The 17888-nt window shown below is 33.3% G+C and overlaps 1 protein-coding gene across 1 annotated transcript in view; it reads right to left on the bottom strand.

Annotated features, from left to right (window-relative positions):
* The window catches only part of LOC148067038 (amine sulfotransferase-like), a 40174-nt gene extending 24303 nt beyond the window's left edge, over window positions 1-15871 (bottom strand). The window contains exons 1-4 of the mRNA XM_087806515.1: window positions 15864-15871; window positions 10085-10237; window positions 8679-8896; window positions 5291-5417 (exon numbers count right to left, since the gene is read on the bottom strand). Of these exons, the coding sequence (XP_087662641.1) occupies window positions 5291-5417; window positions 8679-8896; window positions 10085-10235 (496 nt within the window). The 5' untranslated portion in view covers window positions 10236-10237; window positions 15864-15871. The remainder of the gene's footprint in view (window positions 1-5290; window positions 5418-8678; window positions 8897-10084; window positions 10238-15863) is intronic.
* Window positions 15872-17888: the final 2017 nt, after the last annotated feature.

Here is a 17888-nt window from a genome sequence, read left to right as displayed (position 1 = left end):
AATCTTGTAATAATTATTATTTTTAATTCTTTGCATGAATAGGTTTTGTATTATTTTGTCAGTTTTAATCTTGTTATAATTATTATGTTTTAATTCTTTGCATGAATGGGTTTTGTATTATTTTGTCAGTTTTAATCTTGTTATAATTATTATGTTTTAATTCTTTGCATGAATGGGTTTTGTATTATTTTGTCAGTTTTAATCTTGTTATAATTATTATTTTTAATTCTTTGCATGAATGGGTTTTGTATTATTTTGTCAGTTTTAATCTTGTTATAATTATTATTTTTAATTCTTTGCATGAATGGGTTTTGTATTATTTTGTCAGTTTTAATCTTGTTATAATTATTATTTTTAATTCTTTGCATGAATGGGTTTTGTATTATTTTGTCAGTTTTAATCTTGTTATAATTATTATTTGTAATTCTTTGCATGAATGGGTTTTGTATTATTTTGTCAGTTTTAATCTTGTTATAATTATTATTTTTAATTGTTTGCATGAATGGGTTTTGTATTATTTTGTCAGTTTTAATCTTGTTATAATTATTATGTTTTAATTCTTGGCATGAATGGGTTTTGTATTATTTTGTCAGTTTTAATCTTGTTATAATTATTATGTTTTAATTCTTTGCATGAATGGGTTTTGTATTATTTTGTCAGTTTTAATCTTGTTATAATTATTATGTTTTAATTCTTTGCATGAATGGGTTTTGTATTATTTTGTCAGTTTTAATCTTGTTATAATTATTATGTTTAATTGTTTGCATGAATGGGTTTTGTATTATTTTGTCAGTTTTAATCTTGTTATAATTATTATTTTTAATTCTTTGCATGAATGGGTTTTGTATTATTTTGTCAGTTTTAATCTTGTTATAATTATTATTTGTAATTCTTTGCATGAATGGGTTTTGTATTATTTTGTCAGTTTTAATCTTGTTATAATTATTATTTGTAATTCTTTGCATGAATGGGTTTTGTATTATTTTGTCAGTTTTAATCTTGTTATAATTATTATGTTTTAATTCTTGGCATGAATGGGTTTTGTATTATTTTGTCAGTTTTAATCTTGTTATAATTATTATTTTTAATTCTTTGCATGAATGGGTTTTGTATTATTTTGTCAGTTTTAATCTTGTTATAATTATTATTTTTAATTGTTTGCATGAATGGGTTTTGTATTATTTTGTCAGTTTTAATCTTGTTATAATTGTTATTTTTAATTCTTTGCATGAATGGGTTTTGTATTATTTTGTCAGTTTTAATCTTGTTTTAATTATTATTTGTAGTTCTTTGCATGAATGGGTTTTGTATTATTTTGTCAGTTTTAATCTTGTTATAATTATTATGTTTTAATTCTTTGCATGAATGGGTTTTGTATTATTTTGTCAGTTTTAATCTTGTTATAATTATAATTTTTAATTCTTTGCATGAATGGGTTTTGTATTATTTTGTCAGTTTTAATCTTGTTATAATTATTATTTGTAATTCTTTGCATGAATGGGTTTTGTATTATTTTGTCAGTTTTAATCTTGTTATAATTATTATGTTTTAATTCTTTGCATGAATGGGTTTTGTATTATTTTGTCAGTTTTAATCTTGTTATAATTATTATTTTTAATTCTTTGCATGAATGGGTTTTGTATTATTTTGTCAGTTTTAATCTTGTTATAATTATTATGTTTTAATTCTTTGCATGAATGGGTTTTGTTTTATTTTGTCAGTTTTAATCTTGTTGTAATTATTATTTTTAATTCTTTGCATGAATGGGTTTTGTATTATTTTGTCAGTTTTAATCTTGTTATAATTATTATGTTTTAATTCTTTGCATGAATGGGTTTTGTATTATTTTGTCAGTTTTAATCTTGTTATAATTATTATTTTTAATTCTTTGCATGAATGGGTTTTGTATTATTTTGTCAGTTTTAATCTTGTTATAATTATTATGTTTTAATTCTTTGCATGAATGGGTTTTGTATTATTTTGTCAGTTTTAATCTTGTTATAATTATTATTTGTAATTCTTTGCATGAATGGGTTTTGTATTATTTTGTCAGTTTTAATCTTGTTATAATTATTATGTTTTAATTCTTTGCATGAATGGGTTTTGTATTATTTTGTCAGTTTTAATCTTGTTGTAATTATTATTTTTAATTCTTTGCATGAATGGGTTTTGTATTATTTTGTCAGTTTTAATCTTGTTATAATTATTATGTTTTAATTCTTTGCATGAATGGGTTTTGTATTATTTTGTCAGTTTTAATCTTGTTATAATTATTATTTGTAATTCTTTGCATGAATGGGTTTTGTATTATTTTGTCAGTTTTAATCTTGTTATAATTATTATGTTTTAATTCTTTGCATGAATGGGTTTTGTATTATTTTGTCAGTTTTAATCTTGTTATAATTATTATTTTTAATTCTTTGCATGAATGGGTTTTGTATTATTTTGTCAGTTTTAATCTTGTTATAATTATTATTTTTAATTCTTTGCATGAATGGGTTTTGTATTATTTTGTCAGTTTTAATCTTGTTATAATTATTATTTGTAATTCTTTGCATGAATGGGTTTTGTATTATTTTGTCAGTTTTAATCTTGTTATAATTATTATTTTTAATTCTTTGCATGAATGGGTTTTGTATTATTTTGTCAGTTTTAATCTTGTTTTAATTATTATTTTTAATTCTTTGCATGAATGGGTTTTGTATTATTTTGTCAGTTTTAATCTTGTTTTAATTATTATTTTTAATTCTTTGCATGAATGGGTTTTGTATTATTTTGTCAGTTTTAATCTTGTTATAATTATTATGTTTAATTCTTTGCATGAATGGGTTTTGTATTATTTTGTCAGTTTTAATCTTGTTATAATTATTATGTTTTAATTCTTTGCATGAATGGGTTTTGTATTATTTTGTCAGTTTTAATCTTGTTATAATTATTATGTTTTAATTCTTTGCATGAATGGGTTTTGTATTATTTTGTCAGTTTTAATCTTGTTATAATTATTATTTTTAATTCTTTGCATGAATGGGTTTTGTATTATTTTGTCAGTTTTAATCTTGTTATAATTATTATGTTTTAATTCTTTGCATGAATGGGTTTTGTATTATTTTGTCAGTTTTAATCTTGTTGTAATTATTATTTTTAATTCTTTGCATGAATGGGTTTTGTATTATTTTGTCAGTTTTAATCTTGTTATAATTATTATGTTTTAATTCTTTGCATGAATGGGTTTTGTATTATTTTGTCAGTTTTAATCTTGTTATAATTATTATGTTTTAATTCTTTGCATGAATGGGTTTTGTATTATTTTGTCAGTTTTAATCTTGTTATAATTATTATGTTTTAATTCTTTGCATGAATGGGTTTTGTATTATTTTGTCAGTTTTAATCTTGTTATAATTATTATGTTTTAATTCTTTGCATGAATGGGTTTTGTATTATTTTGTCAGTTTTAATCTTGTTATAATTATTATGTTTTAATTCTTTGCATGAATGGGTTTTGTATTATTTTGTCAGTTTTAATCTTGTTATAATTATTATTTTTAATTCTTTGCATGAATGGGTTTTGTATTATTTTGTCAGTTTTAATCTTGTTATAATTATTATTTTTAATTCTTTGCATGAATGGGTTTTGTATTATTTTGTCAGTTTTAATCTTGTTATAATTATTATTTTTAATTCTTTGCATGAATGGGTTTTGTATTATTTTGTCAGTTTTAATCTTGTTATAATTATTATTTTTTAATTCTTTGCATGAATGGGTTTTGTATTATTTTGTCAGTTTTAATCTTGTTATAATTATTATTTTTAATTCTTTGCATGAATGGGTTTTGTATTATTTTGTCAGTTTTAATCTTGTTATAATTATTATGTTTAATTCTTTGCATGAATGGGTTTTGTATTATTTTGTCAGTTTTAATCTTGTTATAATTATTATGTTTAATTCTTTGCATGAATGGGTTTTGTATTATTTTGTCAGTTTTAATCTTGTTATAATTATTATGTTTAATTCTTTGCATGAAAGGGTTTTGTATTATTTTGTCAGTTTTAATCTTGTTATAATTATTATGTTTTAATTCTTTGCATGAATGGGTTTTGTATTATTTTGTCAGTTTTAATCTTGTTATAATTATTATTTGTAATTCTTTGCATGAATGGGTTTTGTATTATTTTGTCAGTTTTAATCTTGTTATAATTATTATGTTTAATTCTTTGCATGAATGGGTTTTGTATTATTTTGTCAGTTTTAATCTTGTTATAATTATTATGTTTAATTCTTTGCATGAATGGGTTTTGTATTATTTTGTCAGTTTTAATCTTGTTATAATTATTATTTGTAATTCTTTGCATGAATGGGTTTTGTATTATTTTGTAAGTTTTAATCTTGTTATAATTATTATGTTTTAATTCTTTGCATGAATGGGTTTTGTATTATTTTGTCAGTTTTAATCTTGTTATAATTATTATTTGTAATTCTTTGCATGAATGGGTTTTGTATTATTTTGTCAGTTTTAATCTTGTTATAATTATTATTTTTAATTGTTTGCATGAATGGGTTTTGTATTATTTTGTCAGTTTTAATCTTGTTATAATTATTATTTTTAATTGTTTGCATGAATGGGTTTTGTATTATTTTGTCAGTTTTAATCTTGTTATAATTATTATTTTTAATTGTTTGCATGAATGGGTTTTGTATTATTTTGTCAGTTTTAATCTTGTTATAATTATTATTTTTAATTGTTTGCATGAATGGGTTTTGTATTATTTTGTCAGTTTTAATCTTGTTATAATTATTATGTTTAATTCTTTGCATGAATGGGTTTTGTATTATTTTGTCAGTTTTAATCTTGTTATAATTATTATTTTTAATTGTTTGCATGAATGGGTTTTGTATTATTTTGTCAGTTTTAATCTTGTTATAATTATTATGTTTAATTGTTTGCATGAATGGGTTTTGTATTATTTTGTCAGTTTTAATCTTGTTATAATTATTATGTTTAATTCTTTGCATGAATGGGTTTTGTATTATTTTGTCAGTTTTAATCTTGTTATAATTATTATTTGTAATTCTTTGCATGAATGGGTTTTGTATTATTTTGTCAGTTTTAATCTTGTTATAATTATTATTTGTTATTCTTTGCATGAATGGGTTTTGTATTATTTTGTCAGTTTTAATCTTGTTATAATTATTATTTGTAATTCTTTGCATGAATGGGTTTTGTTGTTGTGTTCAATTACCCTTGTTTTGTGCGGCACGAGTGTCACGATGCATTTGTGTTTAATTTCTTACCGTCTCCGCTCATGAATTTGTCAAAGAACTCTTCGAAACTCTTGGGTGTTTCCAGCATCACGGCTACTCTGTGGAAGTGGAAATAAGACACCAGGACGTCTTTGGGATTCCTGGCCACGTATATCACCTGTCGAATGAAGGTCAGGGTGAAAAAAAACATTTGATTTATTAATGTATATTCATTCCTTAAAAATGAACAATACGATTCAACTATTCACAATAGTAATATAAACATTACCATCCACTCATAATAAGATCTAATTTAATACAAGAAGACACTACATTAGGGGTGTGTATTGGCAAGAATCTGATGATGCCAAACTCAGAATTATACAATCTAATAGCCCGAGGAATGAATGAGTCCCTGAGTCTATTAGTGTTGCATCATGGGAGGAGCATTCGTGCTCCATCTGCTTCTCTGCTCACTGATGACAGTGTTGAGAGGATGACTGTCATCATCCATGATGGACAGTAGTTTGTTCAATGATCTCCTCTCAGCAACTGTCACCAGTGAGTCCAGCTTCAACCACAGAGCTTCTGATCAACCTGTTGACCTGTTGACCTCCTCTTGGACACATTTACACCCCAACACACCACAGCATAGAACACTGGCCACCACAGACTGGTAGAACATGCAGAGGAGCTTCTTGCAGATGTTAAATGATCGAAGCCTCCTCAGAAAGTACAGTCTACTCTGAACCTTCTTATACACATGGTCTGTGTTGCAGGACCAGTTTACTGTCCAGACACACACCGAGGTACTTATAGTTGTCCACTATCTCCACCTCGTCGCCTCTGATGGACATTTGAGGACGAATATGCCTAAACATTATCTATAAAAGTTATTTTTCTTTGCCGAGATCGCACACCATCTTTAACTTAAAAAAGGAGATTGAATGTTTTCATTTTACACAGATTTCAGAAATAATATATTTTTTTAAAAAGGGGGAAAAAGTGCTGTTGAATATTGATACAGTATTAGAGTGAAGTTTTATCTCTTTATCTATAATCCAAAAGTATGGCAATACTTGGCCCCTGGGTTTGACACTTATATTGCCATACTTTGTGGATCGCAAAAGCATTGAAAATTAAACTCTAGCATCTGTTTCAATTGTTTCACTGCTCTACACATTATATGCTGTGACTGTTATTCAGGGCCGTCAATCAAAAAATAAAGCACTTAATATGACGAGGAAACTTAAAATATGAATAAACAAAATAAGCTCTAGTCTTAATTTGATTGAATAATAAAGCATTTAAGATATATTTTATTATAGTTAGAACAAAACATTGTAGATTTCATATAGTTTTAAATAAAATACATTAAATGAAAAAAATAGATAATATGAGGGTACTTTTTTTTTTTAATATTACATTTCATACACATTAAATTTAGGAAATATGATATAAAAGCACTTAGATAAAGGGGAAAGTAAGGAAAGCGGCCTCAAAGCAAAGATCCTTAACAAATTATATGTACCGTATTCTCCGGACTATAAGTGGCAGTTTTTTTCCTAGTGTGTCCGGGGGTGAGATTATACTCTGGAGCGACTTATGTGTGAAATTATTAACACATTATTAGCGGTATATCATTTCACATGTTATTTTCACACTAAACCACCAGAGGGCGCTCTAGGCCTGTGTTGATCATTTCCACGTAGAAGAGGAAGCATCTTCTACCTCCGGAGTTAGTTAGTTGTTTAAAAGTGACACGAGGATGAAGAGTTATTTGGAGTTACACGGATGGTTTGGTAAACTTGTTAGTTATTTATGCTATAGTTCTCTGAATAACTCTTCATATGTTATGTTAACATACCAGGTTCTCACTTCATGTAACGTAACGTACAATTATTCTGTTGTTGACTCTAGTTTTATTTTAAATTGTCTTTCAAGATCACATGTCTGTTCTTGGTGTTGGATTTTATCAAAGAAATGTCCCCCAAAAATGCGACTTATACTCCAGTGCGACTTATATATGTTTTTTCCTTCTTTATTATGCATTTTATGGCTGGAGATACTCCGGAGCCACTTATAGTCCGGAAAATACGGTATAGATGAACTAGTAATACTATGTTAGATAGCCATCGTAAACATTTCTAAAAGGTCATTTTTATAATTTTATTTTGACCGTAAATGGAGTCAGAGGGACGTAGGGACTTGCTCTCCAAGTCACTTTAATGTCAGGGATTTAAGATGCAAGTTATATTTCCTGTGGCGACGAGACAAAGAGTAGAAACGCTTCCTGATCTAAGGGCGTGGAGCCACATGTGGACGAGCAGAGAACAACTCTGGCAGCGGGAACATGACGTGATGGTCGCTGTGGATAGTGTGTCGAGCTCCAACCCTTTTATCGACGCCACAAAGAGCTCTCTCGACCCAGACCGTCTGTGTGGTCACCAGATATCACCGTTGAAACAGTCTGCTCGTAGGAGAGAGCGACGGAGGACGGGCCCAGTACTGGAGCAGTAAACATTCCCATGGTATCGTGTTGCTGCACATGTACCATGTGTAGTAAACTCTGAGGACAAGAGAACGCAGTCTTTTGTTTATTCTTTCATTCATGAGAAACAAAGGAGTCGAACTCTGGTTCTGAACAATGGTCGAGACCTTCTACAACGTTAACATGTGCACCTGCTTCACACAGAAGAGAAGGTTTTTAATGCTGTTTTTAAAGCATTCGCTTTTTTGTCCAGTCAGTGTTTTTTCAGACTTTTATGAGAACAATTAGTAGTTCAAACATTATTTTATGTAAAAATGCTACACAATATTCTGAGGTAAAAACGTATCTGGAAGCCAGAGTCGACTCCTTCAAGAAACATCTTAAGACCTTTTTTTGGTGCTTTTTCTTAATCTCTGGGCTGATATATTTGTTAACGCATTTTTTTAATGTATTTTTAACTGTGTATTGTTTTGTTTTAAGTAAGTAAGTAAGTCATTTTTATTTATATAGTGCTTTTCCAGACCAGGGTCACAAAGCACTTAAACAATCAAAACAATATTCAATAAAGTAAATACTTTAAAGGTCAAGATAAAACTGAGAACACAACAGGAGTTCCAGAAAACTCCTTGTTTAGGGGTTTGTGACCCTGGTCTGCTAAAGGCACCGTACAAAACAAAAATACTTACTTACAGCAGCAGTTTATCTGTCCTGTGGTGTTTGCTGCTCATCGTAGAGCATTAATAGTAATGATTATTTTAACGATGATCGACTAACTTTGTCTAAACTTCCAGCCGGGAGAGTCTTAAAAAATGAGTAGTAATTTTGCAGGTTCAAAGTTCATCACTGATTAGTTAAATATGCAGGAACATGCACTGATAACGACATACAAAGAAGGAAAAGAAAAGATCTCACGTCTCACAAGAGAGAATCGTCACGGCGATGACTGACCTTACCCTTCCGCTGGCTCAGAGCAGCAGGCATCAGATGGAAGGGCAAATGAGTGACCCTTGACCTGGGCGAGGGAGCTGCTGCGAACGCCCGACTGTCGCCAGCCGACTCCAGCCACGGAATCAACTCAGCGTTTGACAGTTTGTCCTTCCCGTTGATGGCCTGAACGTCACCCTTGGCCTCGATGAGCAGAAGAATCTGCTGCATCCAGATGGTCCCTGTAGGACACGAGGCGGGTGTCAATCAAATACATCAAGGTTGTTCCTCACGTATGGAGCAGTATTGTTTGCTGGGAAGATTTATTATTCATTTGACTTTCGCCTCGCGTTGATTCTCAGATTCAGAATAGATTTTGTTCACTTAGATTTTCACATCGGTCACAGTTCGGTGTTATTTAAAATATGTAAGGTAAGGTAAGGTAAGGTAAGGTAAAACTTTATTGATCCCTCAGGAGGTCTCCTTTGGGAAATTGTTTTTTTTTTCCAATAGCCAATACATTACAGCAATTTTTTAATAAAAAAAAAATAAATAAATCAAAATAAAATAAGAAGAAGAGAAATAAAGAGAAAGAACACAATTACACAATCTAAGTCTAAAGATAAAGACAAAGAACATGGATCAATATGTTATCAACCTCTTACTTAAATACTATAAACGGAATATGATCTTGCACTGGCTTTGTTTCGAGTCTTCATGAGAACTTAAAGAAAAACAAGATGAGACTGAAATAACAAGACCTTTAAGCCAAAATTAGAGATACTACCAGCACCGTCTTGTAGAGATATTGTAAGGTTAGAAACTTAAAAAAGTTATAATAAAATAAATAAATAAAAAGGAGCATGAATGCTTGAAGAGATTCTTTTTAGAATTGAAATCGAAAATATTATATTTTAAATGGAAGGGTTGTTTATTAGCCACTCTTTTTTTTTAAATAATGATTTATTATTGTTTTTCTCTGATCAAATGAGCAGCAAATAAATACAGGAAAAGAGCCACACGGTTATTGTCTAGTTGCACTATTTTACCAACATTTTATATTGAAGTTTAAGGGGTACACATTTTTATAAATTGAATACAGAAATGTTATTTTTGGGATCATGGAAGTAGCATAAAAAAATCAATGAAAATGTTCATAAATCAAAACGAAATAAATTTAACTTTTTTTTAATATACAAATTATTGAATGAATGAATTATTCAATAAGGACTAGTTAAACCATGCAATTTGGTAATTACTTAATGAAACTATTCAAACACATAATCAATGCCTTTAAAAAATACAACAAGCCGATAAAAATGCAACATTTAAAATGTTAAATTCAACTAATAAATATTGTGATGGAACTGATATACTTCCAAAAGAGTTAAACATTTCAAACTGCTTTATGTTCTTCTTTGAAACCTCACCTGATTTTGGATATGTGACCACGAACACGTCGGAGTTTCTGATCTCAAGATTGTATATGAAGTCCACATGCTCTGGGTCGTGTATTCCTCTGATCAAAGTGAAGTCTTTGTGTGGCACCAGCTTATAGTCGTGGTCCTGATGGTCGTTCATATCTGAGGGAGGAGGCGGAAACATTTTCTTCCCATATATAGTTCACCCTAATACATGACATCCCCCTTTTTCTTGGAAACAAACTCATACATTCAAAACAGCTTTGCTTCTCCAGTGAAAATATAACATTTGGTGGATCATAACATATTCAAACAACAAATGCTATTTTCTTTTTAACTGACAATTATTTTCAACATCAACCAATAAACATTCCTTTTTTTTAAATCACACAAATTCACACCATCATTTACAAACATCAATTTGTCAGATCCTTTGTGTGTCCTGACGGGTGTTTCTTTTATATGTCGCTCCTGTTGGAGATTCGATCACAACTTCATTCCCAGTTTTGCTCACAACTGTATATGATATGGTTTTAAATGGTGTAGAGAATTGATCTATTTTGTCTTGTTGCACAAGAACTTTGTCCCCTTCATCAACCTTTGAGTGACCTGCCCTTCTATTGACGTCTCACTATCATAGCACACGCCGGGAAACAGTGACATATTTTCTCGGTTCACGTTTCTACTCTGCAATTTTTATTCTTTTCATCAATGAAGCATTCTGACGTTCACCTCACCGTTCGCTTTGCGTCCATTTTGGCGTTGTTTTGAGACGTAGAATGTCATTTTACTCACAGAATTCAACAGTTCCGACCTGAATTGTGGTCCGTTGTCTGATTGACATGTTACTAGTGGTCCATGTCTACTGAAAATAGATTCTAGACTATCAATCACTTTCTCTGTTGTAGTCGAGGTCATGATATCGTACTCAAAATAGCCACTAAAACACTCTACCACAACAAGTATGGAATGATTTGAAGGAAGTGGTCCCAACAAGTCAATGACCACATCCTGCCACGGATCATCTGGTAGTACCGTGGTTCTCAATGGTTCTGGTGGATCTGCTACAATCTGACATCCGTGACAACTTTACAAATTTTCAGCTGCTTTATCCACGCCAGGTTCAAATGTTGTTTGGTCCCAACTTTTCCCAAGTGACCTTCAGGTGCTGGAGCGATTGGTCGCAAACTTTAAGGTAACACAATGCGATTTCCACGTAGCACAATTTGTCCGCGAACACACATATCATTCACGATCGGCGCAATTTCCTCGCAGTTGTCATTTTAACCTGTTTTGAGTTCCTCACACACTTGACTGAGTTCGGTGTCATTAGCTGATTCTCTTTCTACCTCCTTGTTGTCAGAGCTCGTGGCGCCGCGACAAATCTCACACATTCTTCTCGTGTTCATGTGTGTGTTTGAGTTGGTGTTTCATCTAACAACCTTGACAATGAATCTGCAATGTTCTGTTTTCATTTTTTCAATACGGATTCTTCACTATAAATGCATTCTAAAGGTTTACGATCTGTAACAAGATCAAACTTCCAGCCATTTATGTAACGATGAAGTCCTTCGCATACGAGAGCTAGAGCTTCTCTCTCCGTCACAGATTGTTCACAATCAGTTCAACTGATGCTGTGTCTCAAATCACATACTTCTCTTAGTACACTAGAAATAAGTATGCATCAGGATAGTGTACATACTAACTAGTAACTAATTCTCCACAGATAGTATGTCTCAAATCAAACTCTGCTGCTACACACTAACAGGAAATTGACGCCACAGCTTCTTCTTCTACTTCTATTTAACGATGGTTTCAACCAGCTGTTTGAACGCTATCGCCACCTGCTGGCAGCACGTTTTGCAAGTTTGGTAGAAGAAATAAAGAAAAAATATGAGAAACGAAATATTCACGAGATATTTAAGCTGGTATCAGCAGCAAAGACGTGTTTATCCTTCTACTGCTGCTGAAAATACACCTTTAAGGATATGAATATATATATGTATAAATATGTATATGTATGTATATGTATATATATATGACGTAACTTCTGTTTACAACGTCACTAAGATGGAGTCGTTTAGTGTAGAAAGTGTCCATCGAACCATACTCAGTTTTGTGGGCGTTTTAGTGACAATTTAGTGTGCATGGAGCACTAAATTTCGCATACTAAGAATTGAGAGGCACTTACGCACTAAAAATACTAACTTTGAGTACGCAAGTATACGATTTGAGACATAGCATGAGACTTACATAGCACACAGGCACCATTTCCCCATGTTGTTGCTGAACCATTACAGCACCAAGTCCTACTGCACTTGCATCGGCAATGACCTTGGTGGGTGCTCTCTTATCAAAATAAGCAAGGGAACCTGTATTTGCTAACTCGGTTTTCAAAACGTGAAAAGCTTTCTTTTGTTCCGGACCAAATTTAAAGGGTGTGTCTTTCCGAGTTAGTTTTCTCAGTGGTTCTGACAACGTTGCAAATTGTGAAATGAATCTGCTACTGTAACCAACCCTAAGATAGTCAATAGTATTCCCATGAACACCAACCTGTTAATGTTGAACCGACATTTCTCTGGATTTAAAGTTAGACCACATTTTGTCAACCGCTTCATGACCGCTCCAAGTCGCATGTCATGTGTTTCTTGATCTGGGCCATGTACGATAACATCATCTGAAATGTTCTGAACTCCAGCTAAAGCATTAGTGATTTCATGTTGGTATTGTTCACTGGCTGACGATACATCAAATATTAACCGTGTGTATCTGTACAGACCTGTGTGTACAGCAGAGGTTGTTATCTCCCTTGATTCAGGCTTATCTCCAACTGACGGTAACCCCCGTTTCAAGTCTAATCGACTAAAAAATAGCTGAACCGTTCAGATCTTGGAGTATTTTGTCAACAGTAGATATTGGAAATCTTTCCCTTATGATTGCTTCTTTAGCACACCAAGACACAGCCTTTTGTCTTCATCTGCTTTCGGTAATACTACGACTGGATTGAACCATGGAGTGGGTCCATATCAATGAGTTCATATATTTTCTTCTCCACTGTTTGTTATACGTCTGAATGGCTGAGCCACTGGTTTTACGGTTTGGTCAATATAATATATAATATAAGCTAATCTGTTTTGTGTTTGCTTTTCCAACCCCCCTGAAACACTTTTGGGTATTTTTGTTCACCCTTCCTCTCTGTGATCAATGAAAAACTTTTCCCTATTTTGAGCACTCCCAAGTCTTTTTCCAAGAAGAGGTTCTCCATCTCCTTCACTATGGATTCTACATAGTTTCTTTTGTGACCAATAATGATCTCACATTTGACTGCTCCTTTTGACTGGTGACACTTGATTCGATGTGTAGGAGTACGAATTCATCTTCACCTTAGGAATGTATGAATAACACTTCTTTAATTTCAGTTTTTCCCACACATTTTCGATGTGAACGTTCAAAACAAGGAGTCCGTTTCGTCGCTGCAACATAACGTCAAGATGAACAATCAAGAGTGTGTCACGGGTCGTTTATTCGCCGCTTCAGGTCAAACAAAATACAAGCTTTACGATCGATTGGACACACTTTGTCCCGGCGACTGTACAGGTCAATAGTCCCGGGAGAAAAGGCCCCAATCTGTAGAAACATCGCTATATTTAAGGCAAATTTCCGGTCCGGGAGGTCGTCCCTTTCCGGCCAAATGGATCTTTCAAGTTCCCTGTGTCCCGACCCCCCACTGAGAGACATCCTAATTTGTTTTCTTGTAATCTCATCATTCAACTGTTCTCGGGTGGGGGTTTCCGTCTTTTAGCCCCCCTTTACTGGGTGTGTCTTGCTTCGTTCTTTGATCTATGATTTAAGGTGTGATTTGCAGATAAACAGATGTTTTAAATAACCGCTGTCGTATCTCTAATTCTGGTCCAAGCTTGCCTCGAACCAGTGTGAATCAGTCTGGAGTGGAATGTTGATTGTAAATGTGTAGTCAAACTTTTAAGCTCTTAGATGAAACGAGTAATTTATACTTTATATTTTGATTATCTTTTAGCATTAATTTAAGTATGGCGTATACGTATAGTGTATACTAATTTTAATCTAACATGGGCCTTTAGGGTCTTTTCCCATATGATCAGTGTATTTCTTGTCTCTATCCTCTTCTCTGTTTCCTTCCGCTGGGTTTCTTGAATCCCTCAACTTGATGAAGTGTCTCTGCGTCCTTCCTCCCTCCAGTCAAAGACAAGGCTGCCAGCTGTTCCTCCGATCTTTCACATCGTGATCAAACTTCCAGGGTGCGAGCGAGAATTCATCCACGTTCCTCCTCCAGTACTTTCCTACGCACATATTCCGACGTGCATCTGCTCAGGATAGCGTCATCCTGAACATCTGCGCCAGCAAGGTGTAAAAGCATCTCTCTCCTCCTCTGCCTGGTGACATCCTCCGTACCCTCCCTGATGATTAATCAGCCAAAATAAAAACATCTTAAGATGTTTCTTAAAGGAGTCAGTAGATCATCAAACACAGATGTTTCTTGAAGGAGTCAGTAGATCATCAAACACAGATGTTTCTTGAAGGAGTCAGTAGATCATCAAACACAGATGTTTCTTGAAGGAGTCAGTAGATCATCAAACACAGATGTTTCTTGAAGGAGTCAGTAGATCATCAAACACAGATGTTTCTTGAAGGAGTCAGTAGATCATCAAACACAGATGTTTCTTGAAGGAGTCAGTAGATCATCAAACACAGATGTTTCTTGAAGGAGTCAGTAGATCATCAAACACAAAGAGAGAGAGAAGATCGTTCCAAAGCTTAGGAGCAACAGTCTGGAAGGATTTCTGTCCTCTGGTCCTGAACCGTGTTCAGGAACCATCAGTAGATTCTGATCTACAGACCTCAGAGCCCGAGCTGGGGTGTAAGTCTGGATCAGATCAGTTCACTATACTTTATTGTGTCACAAACGTACTGAATTTAATGAACCGGGTCCAATAAGTTTAAGGAGTTTTTGATTCCGAGTCACGCTGCACATGTCATCATACCTCATGTAAGTAAGTAAGTAAGTAATTTTTATTTATATAGCGCTTTTCCAGACCAGGGTCACAAAGCGCTTAAACAATCAAAACAATATTCAACAAAGTATATACTTTAAAGGTCAAGATAACACTGATAACACAACAGGAGTTCCAGAAAATCAAGGAAAAGCCTCAATATGACCTATACATCCTAATACATGACACTGTGTCGACTTAAGTGTCTTTTAAATTGAACTCTGACCTCTATTGTACACATCGGCACGTGTCTGTTTGTACAAAACTATCTTTTAATTGAAATATTTACGTTGGAAAATGTGCTTAAGCCCCGCCCACTGGAAATGCTTCGTTTTTTCTGGAGATAAAAAATGGGGTTAAAAACTCGGACCCTAAATGAAAGAATGATAAAAAAAAAATAGAAAAGCCATGAAACAAAAAACGTTCACATGCCACGGGAATTTGGGATACACTACAGTAAATAAGCATTAAATAGCATTTTCTCTCAAAATGAGATTTAACTTCTGGAAAAATACAGTTTTTCTCGTATAGAAAATTTAAATTTGTTGAGCAGATGGAAAAAACACTCAGTTGGAAAAAAAAGTCAATTAAATTCGCGAAAAAAAACATTTAAAAATACCGAAATAAGAAACAGTATATATATATATTTTTTACATATTTCTCCGGAAACCCCCACAGTTACACATTAATATTGATCTCATGAATGAAAAACGCACTCGTTTAACTTTTCATTAAAGTGACGTCATCGCGCGTCTTACCAGCTCCGCAGTCTGTGGTCCCTGGTCTGTGGTCCCTGGTCTGTGGTCCCTGGTGGTCTCTGCCTCGGATGACCCCGCACTCGAGAGTATCCACAGCGCCGGGTCCCGCCCCAGATCCATTCCCTTCGTGACACACCTTCGATCCCAGAACCTCCTGTCCCGGGTCGACAAGGATTCGACCCACATACGCTGCTTAGACGATTATGCAAATCTGGACCAAAACAAGGTCTGGATGTTCCCTGAACACCTCTCCTCTCGAGCCCGGGGTCTGGAGGCGGCGACGGTTCTGGATCCTTCAGTGTGAAAACTAAAAGAAAATCCACCTTAAACCAAAACAAACACCATTGATTCGTGCAGTTTTTCAACCTTTTTCGAGCCAAGGTTCACTTTTTCCATTGAAACAAATCATGAGGCTCACAAGATGTTCAAAAATGCTTTTCATAAAATAACAATAAAGCACCAAAATTCAACAAAAAAGTTAGTGTATGCTCAGAGGATCTAACTAAAATTCCAAGATGAGCAAATCCCCTGTACATTTTTTTTTGTGGCATTGCAGCTGATAACCAAATGATGATAAAAGTAACTCACACTTCATACTCAACTCAACTTTATTTATAGGTAAGTAAGTAAGTAATTTTTATTTATATAACGCTTTTCCAGACCAGGGTCACAAAGCGCTTAAACAATCAAAACAATATTCAATAAAGTATATACTTTAAAGGTCAAGATAAAACTGATAACACAACAGGAGTTCCAGAAAATCAAGGAAAAGCCACGCTTTAAAAAACAGTCGTTACAAAGTGCTGTACAGTGACATAAAGCATAGTTAAAACACACAACGGTAAAAACAATATCAAATAAAACAAGTAAAAAGCACTTTAAAAACAGCTCAGAGTCTCATGCTGTGTTAAAAGCCGGGGGATAAAAGTGTGTTTTAAGACGAGATTTAACACAACAGCTGAGGTCGGCTGGTTTCCACTCCTCGTAGACATCTGCGTCGGTCCAGTATCTCTCATCAGGTAATGAGGTAGAAAGAGGTTTATTGTGCCGACATTGTCTGGAGGTTTCTGCCCCTGCAGGGACGTCGATGGTATCCGGTCCTGAGGGATGGTGTCCCTGACTTCTGCCATGAACGGGCATGTCATGGCGTCATTACACGTGATCTTAACATCTTAAGACACGTTTATTCGTGCAGGCTTTTCCCTGATTCTCCGAGACTCGTGTAAGGCGAAAAAACTTTAAAATATACCGAAATAAGAAACAATATAGCGGCAAAATTCCCCCAAAGTTAGTGTATGCTTATGGTGACCATGACCAAGTGTCATCCGATTGTCCACACTCTCTGGGTCACGGTCTATTAAACCCTAAAGCTCCATTAGCGGGTTTCACACCATTCGTATAACCTGGATTATACAAGATAATTTGGGTTTTATTCATTGTTAAAAAAAAGTTTTCAGTGTCTTCAGTGCCAACACTCAGTCTATAGTCAGTATTAAAATATAAACTTCCGAGTTTTAAACAACAATAATCTATTAATCGAATTGAAATTGACCCATTACTTTGACTGAAATATACATTTTTGTATTTACATATATTTGAAATTATTAAGATTTGCAACACATTACCAATGTGGGAAGAATAAAGGTATAATCATAATCATCATCCTTGGTAAAAAAAAAAAAAGAAGTAAAAAAAAACAGTAAACAATATTTAACATTTAATGGTGGCTCTTCTTCAAATTCATGCACATTTTGTTCTGGAATTTGTGACGACAATCAGAGAGTGAGATAGAGACGGCCAAAGTCATAAAACAAACAATCAAACAAACTGTGCCGACTTGAGTGACAGAATCCAGCCCTTCAGTCATGTGTCTTATCCTGCCGAGTGCTTCAAATGTAACACATGTCTCTTAAAACGATCAAAACACGGAGTCCGTTCTGTCGCTCCAACACGTCACTTCCGGTTCTGGTTCTTATGCTTCGCTTTATGGAGAAAGATGGTCAATCCAGAGTGTGTCACGGGTCG

The sequence above is a fragment of the Callionymus lyra genome, chromosome 13, assembly GCF_982586985.1.
Source record: "Callionymus lyra chromosome 13, fCalLyr1.hap1.1, whole genome shotgun sequence".
Classification (NCBI taxonomy): domain Eukaryota; kingdom Metazoa; phylum Chordata; class Actinopteri; order Syngnathiformes; family Callionymidae; genus Callionymus; species Callionymus lyra.
This window is presented reverse-complemented; position numbering and strand designations above follow the sequence as displayed.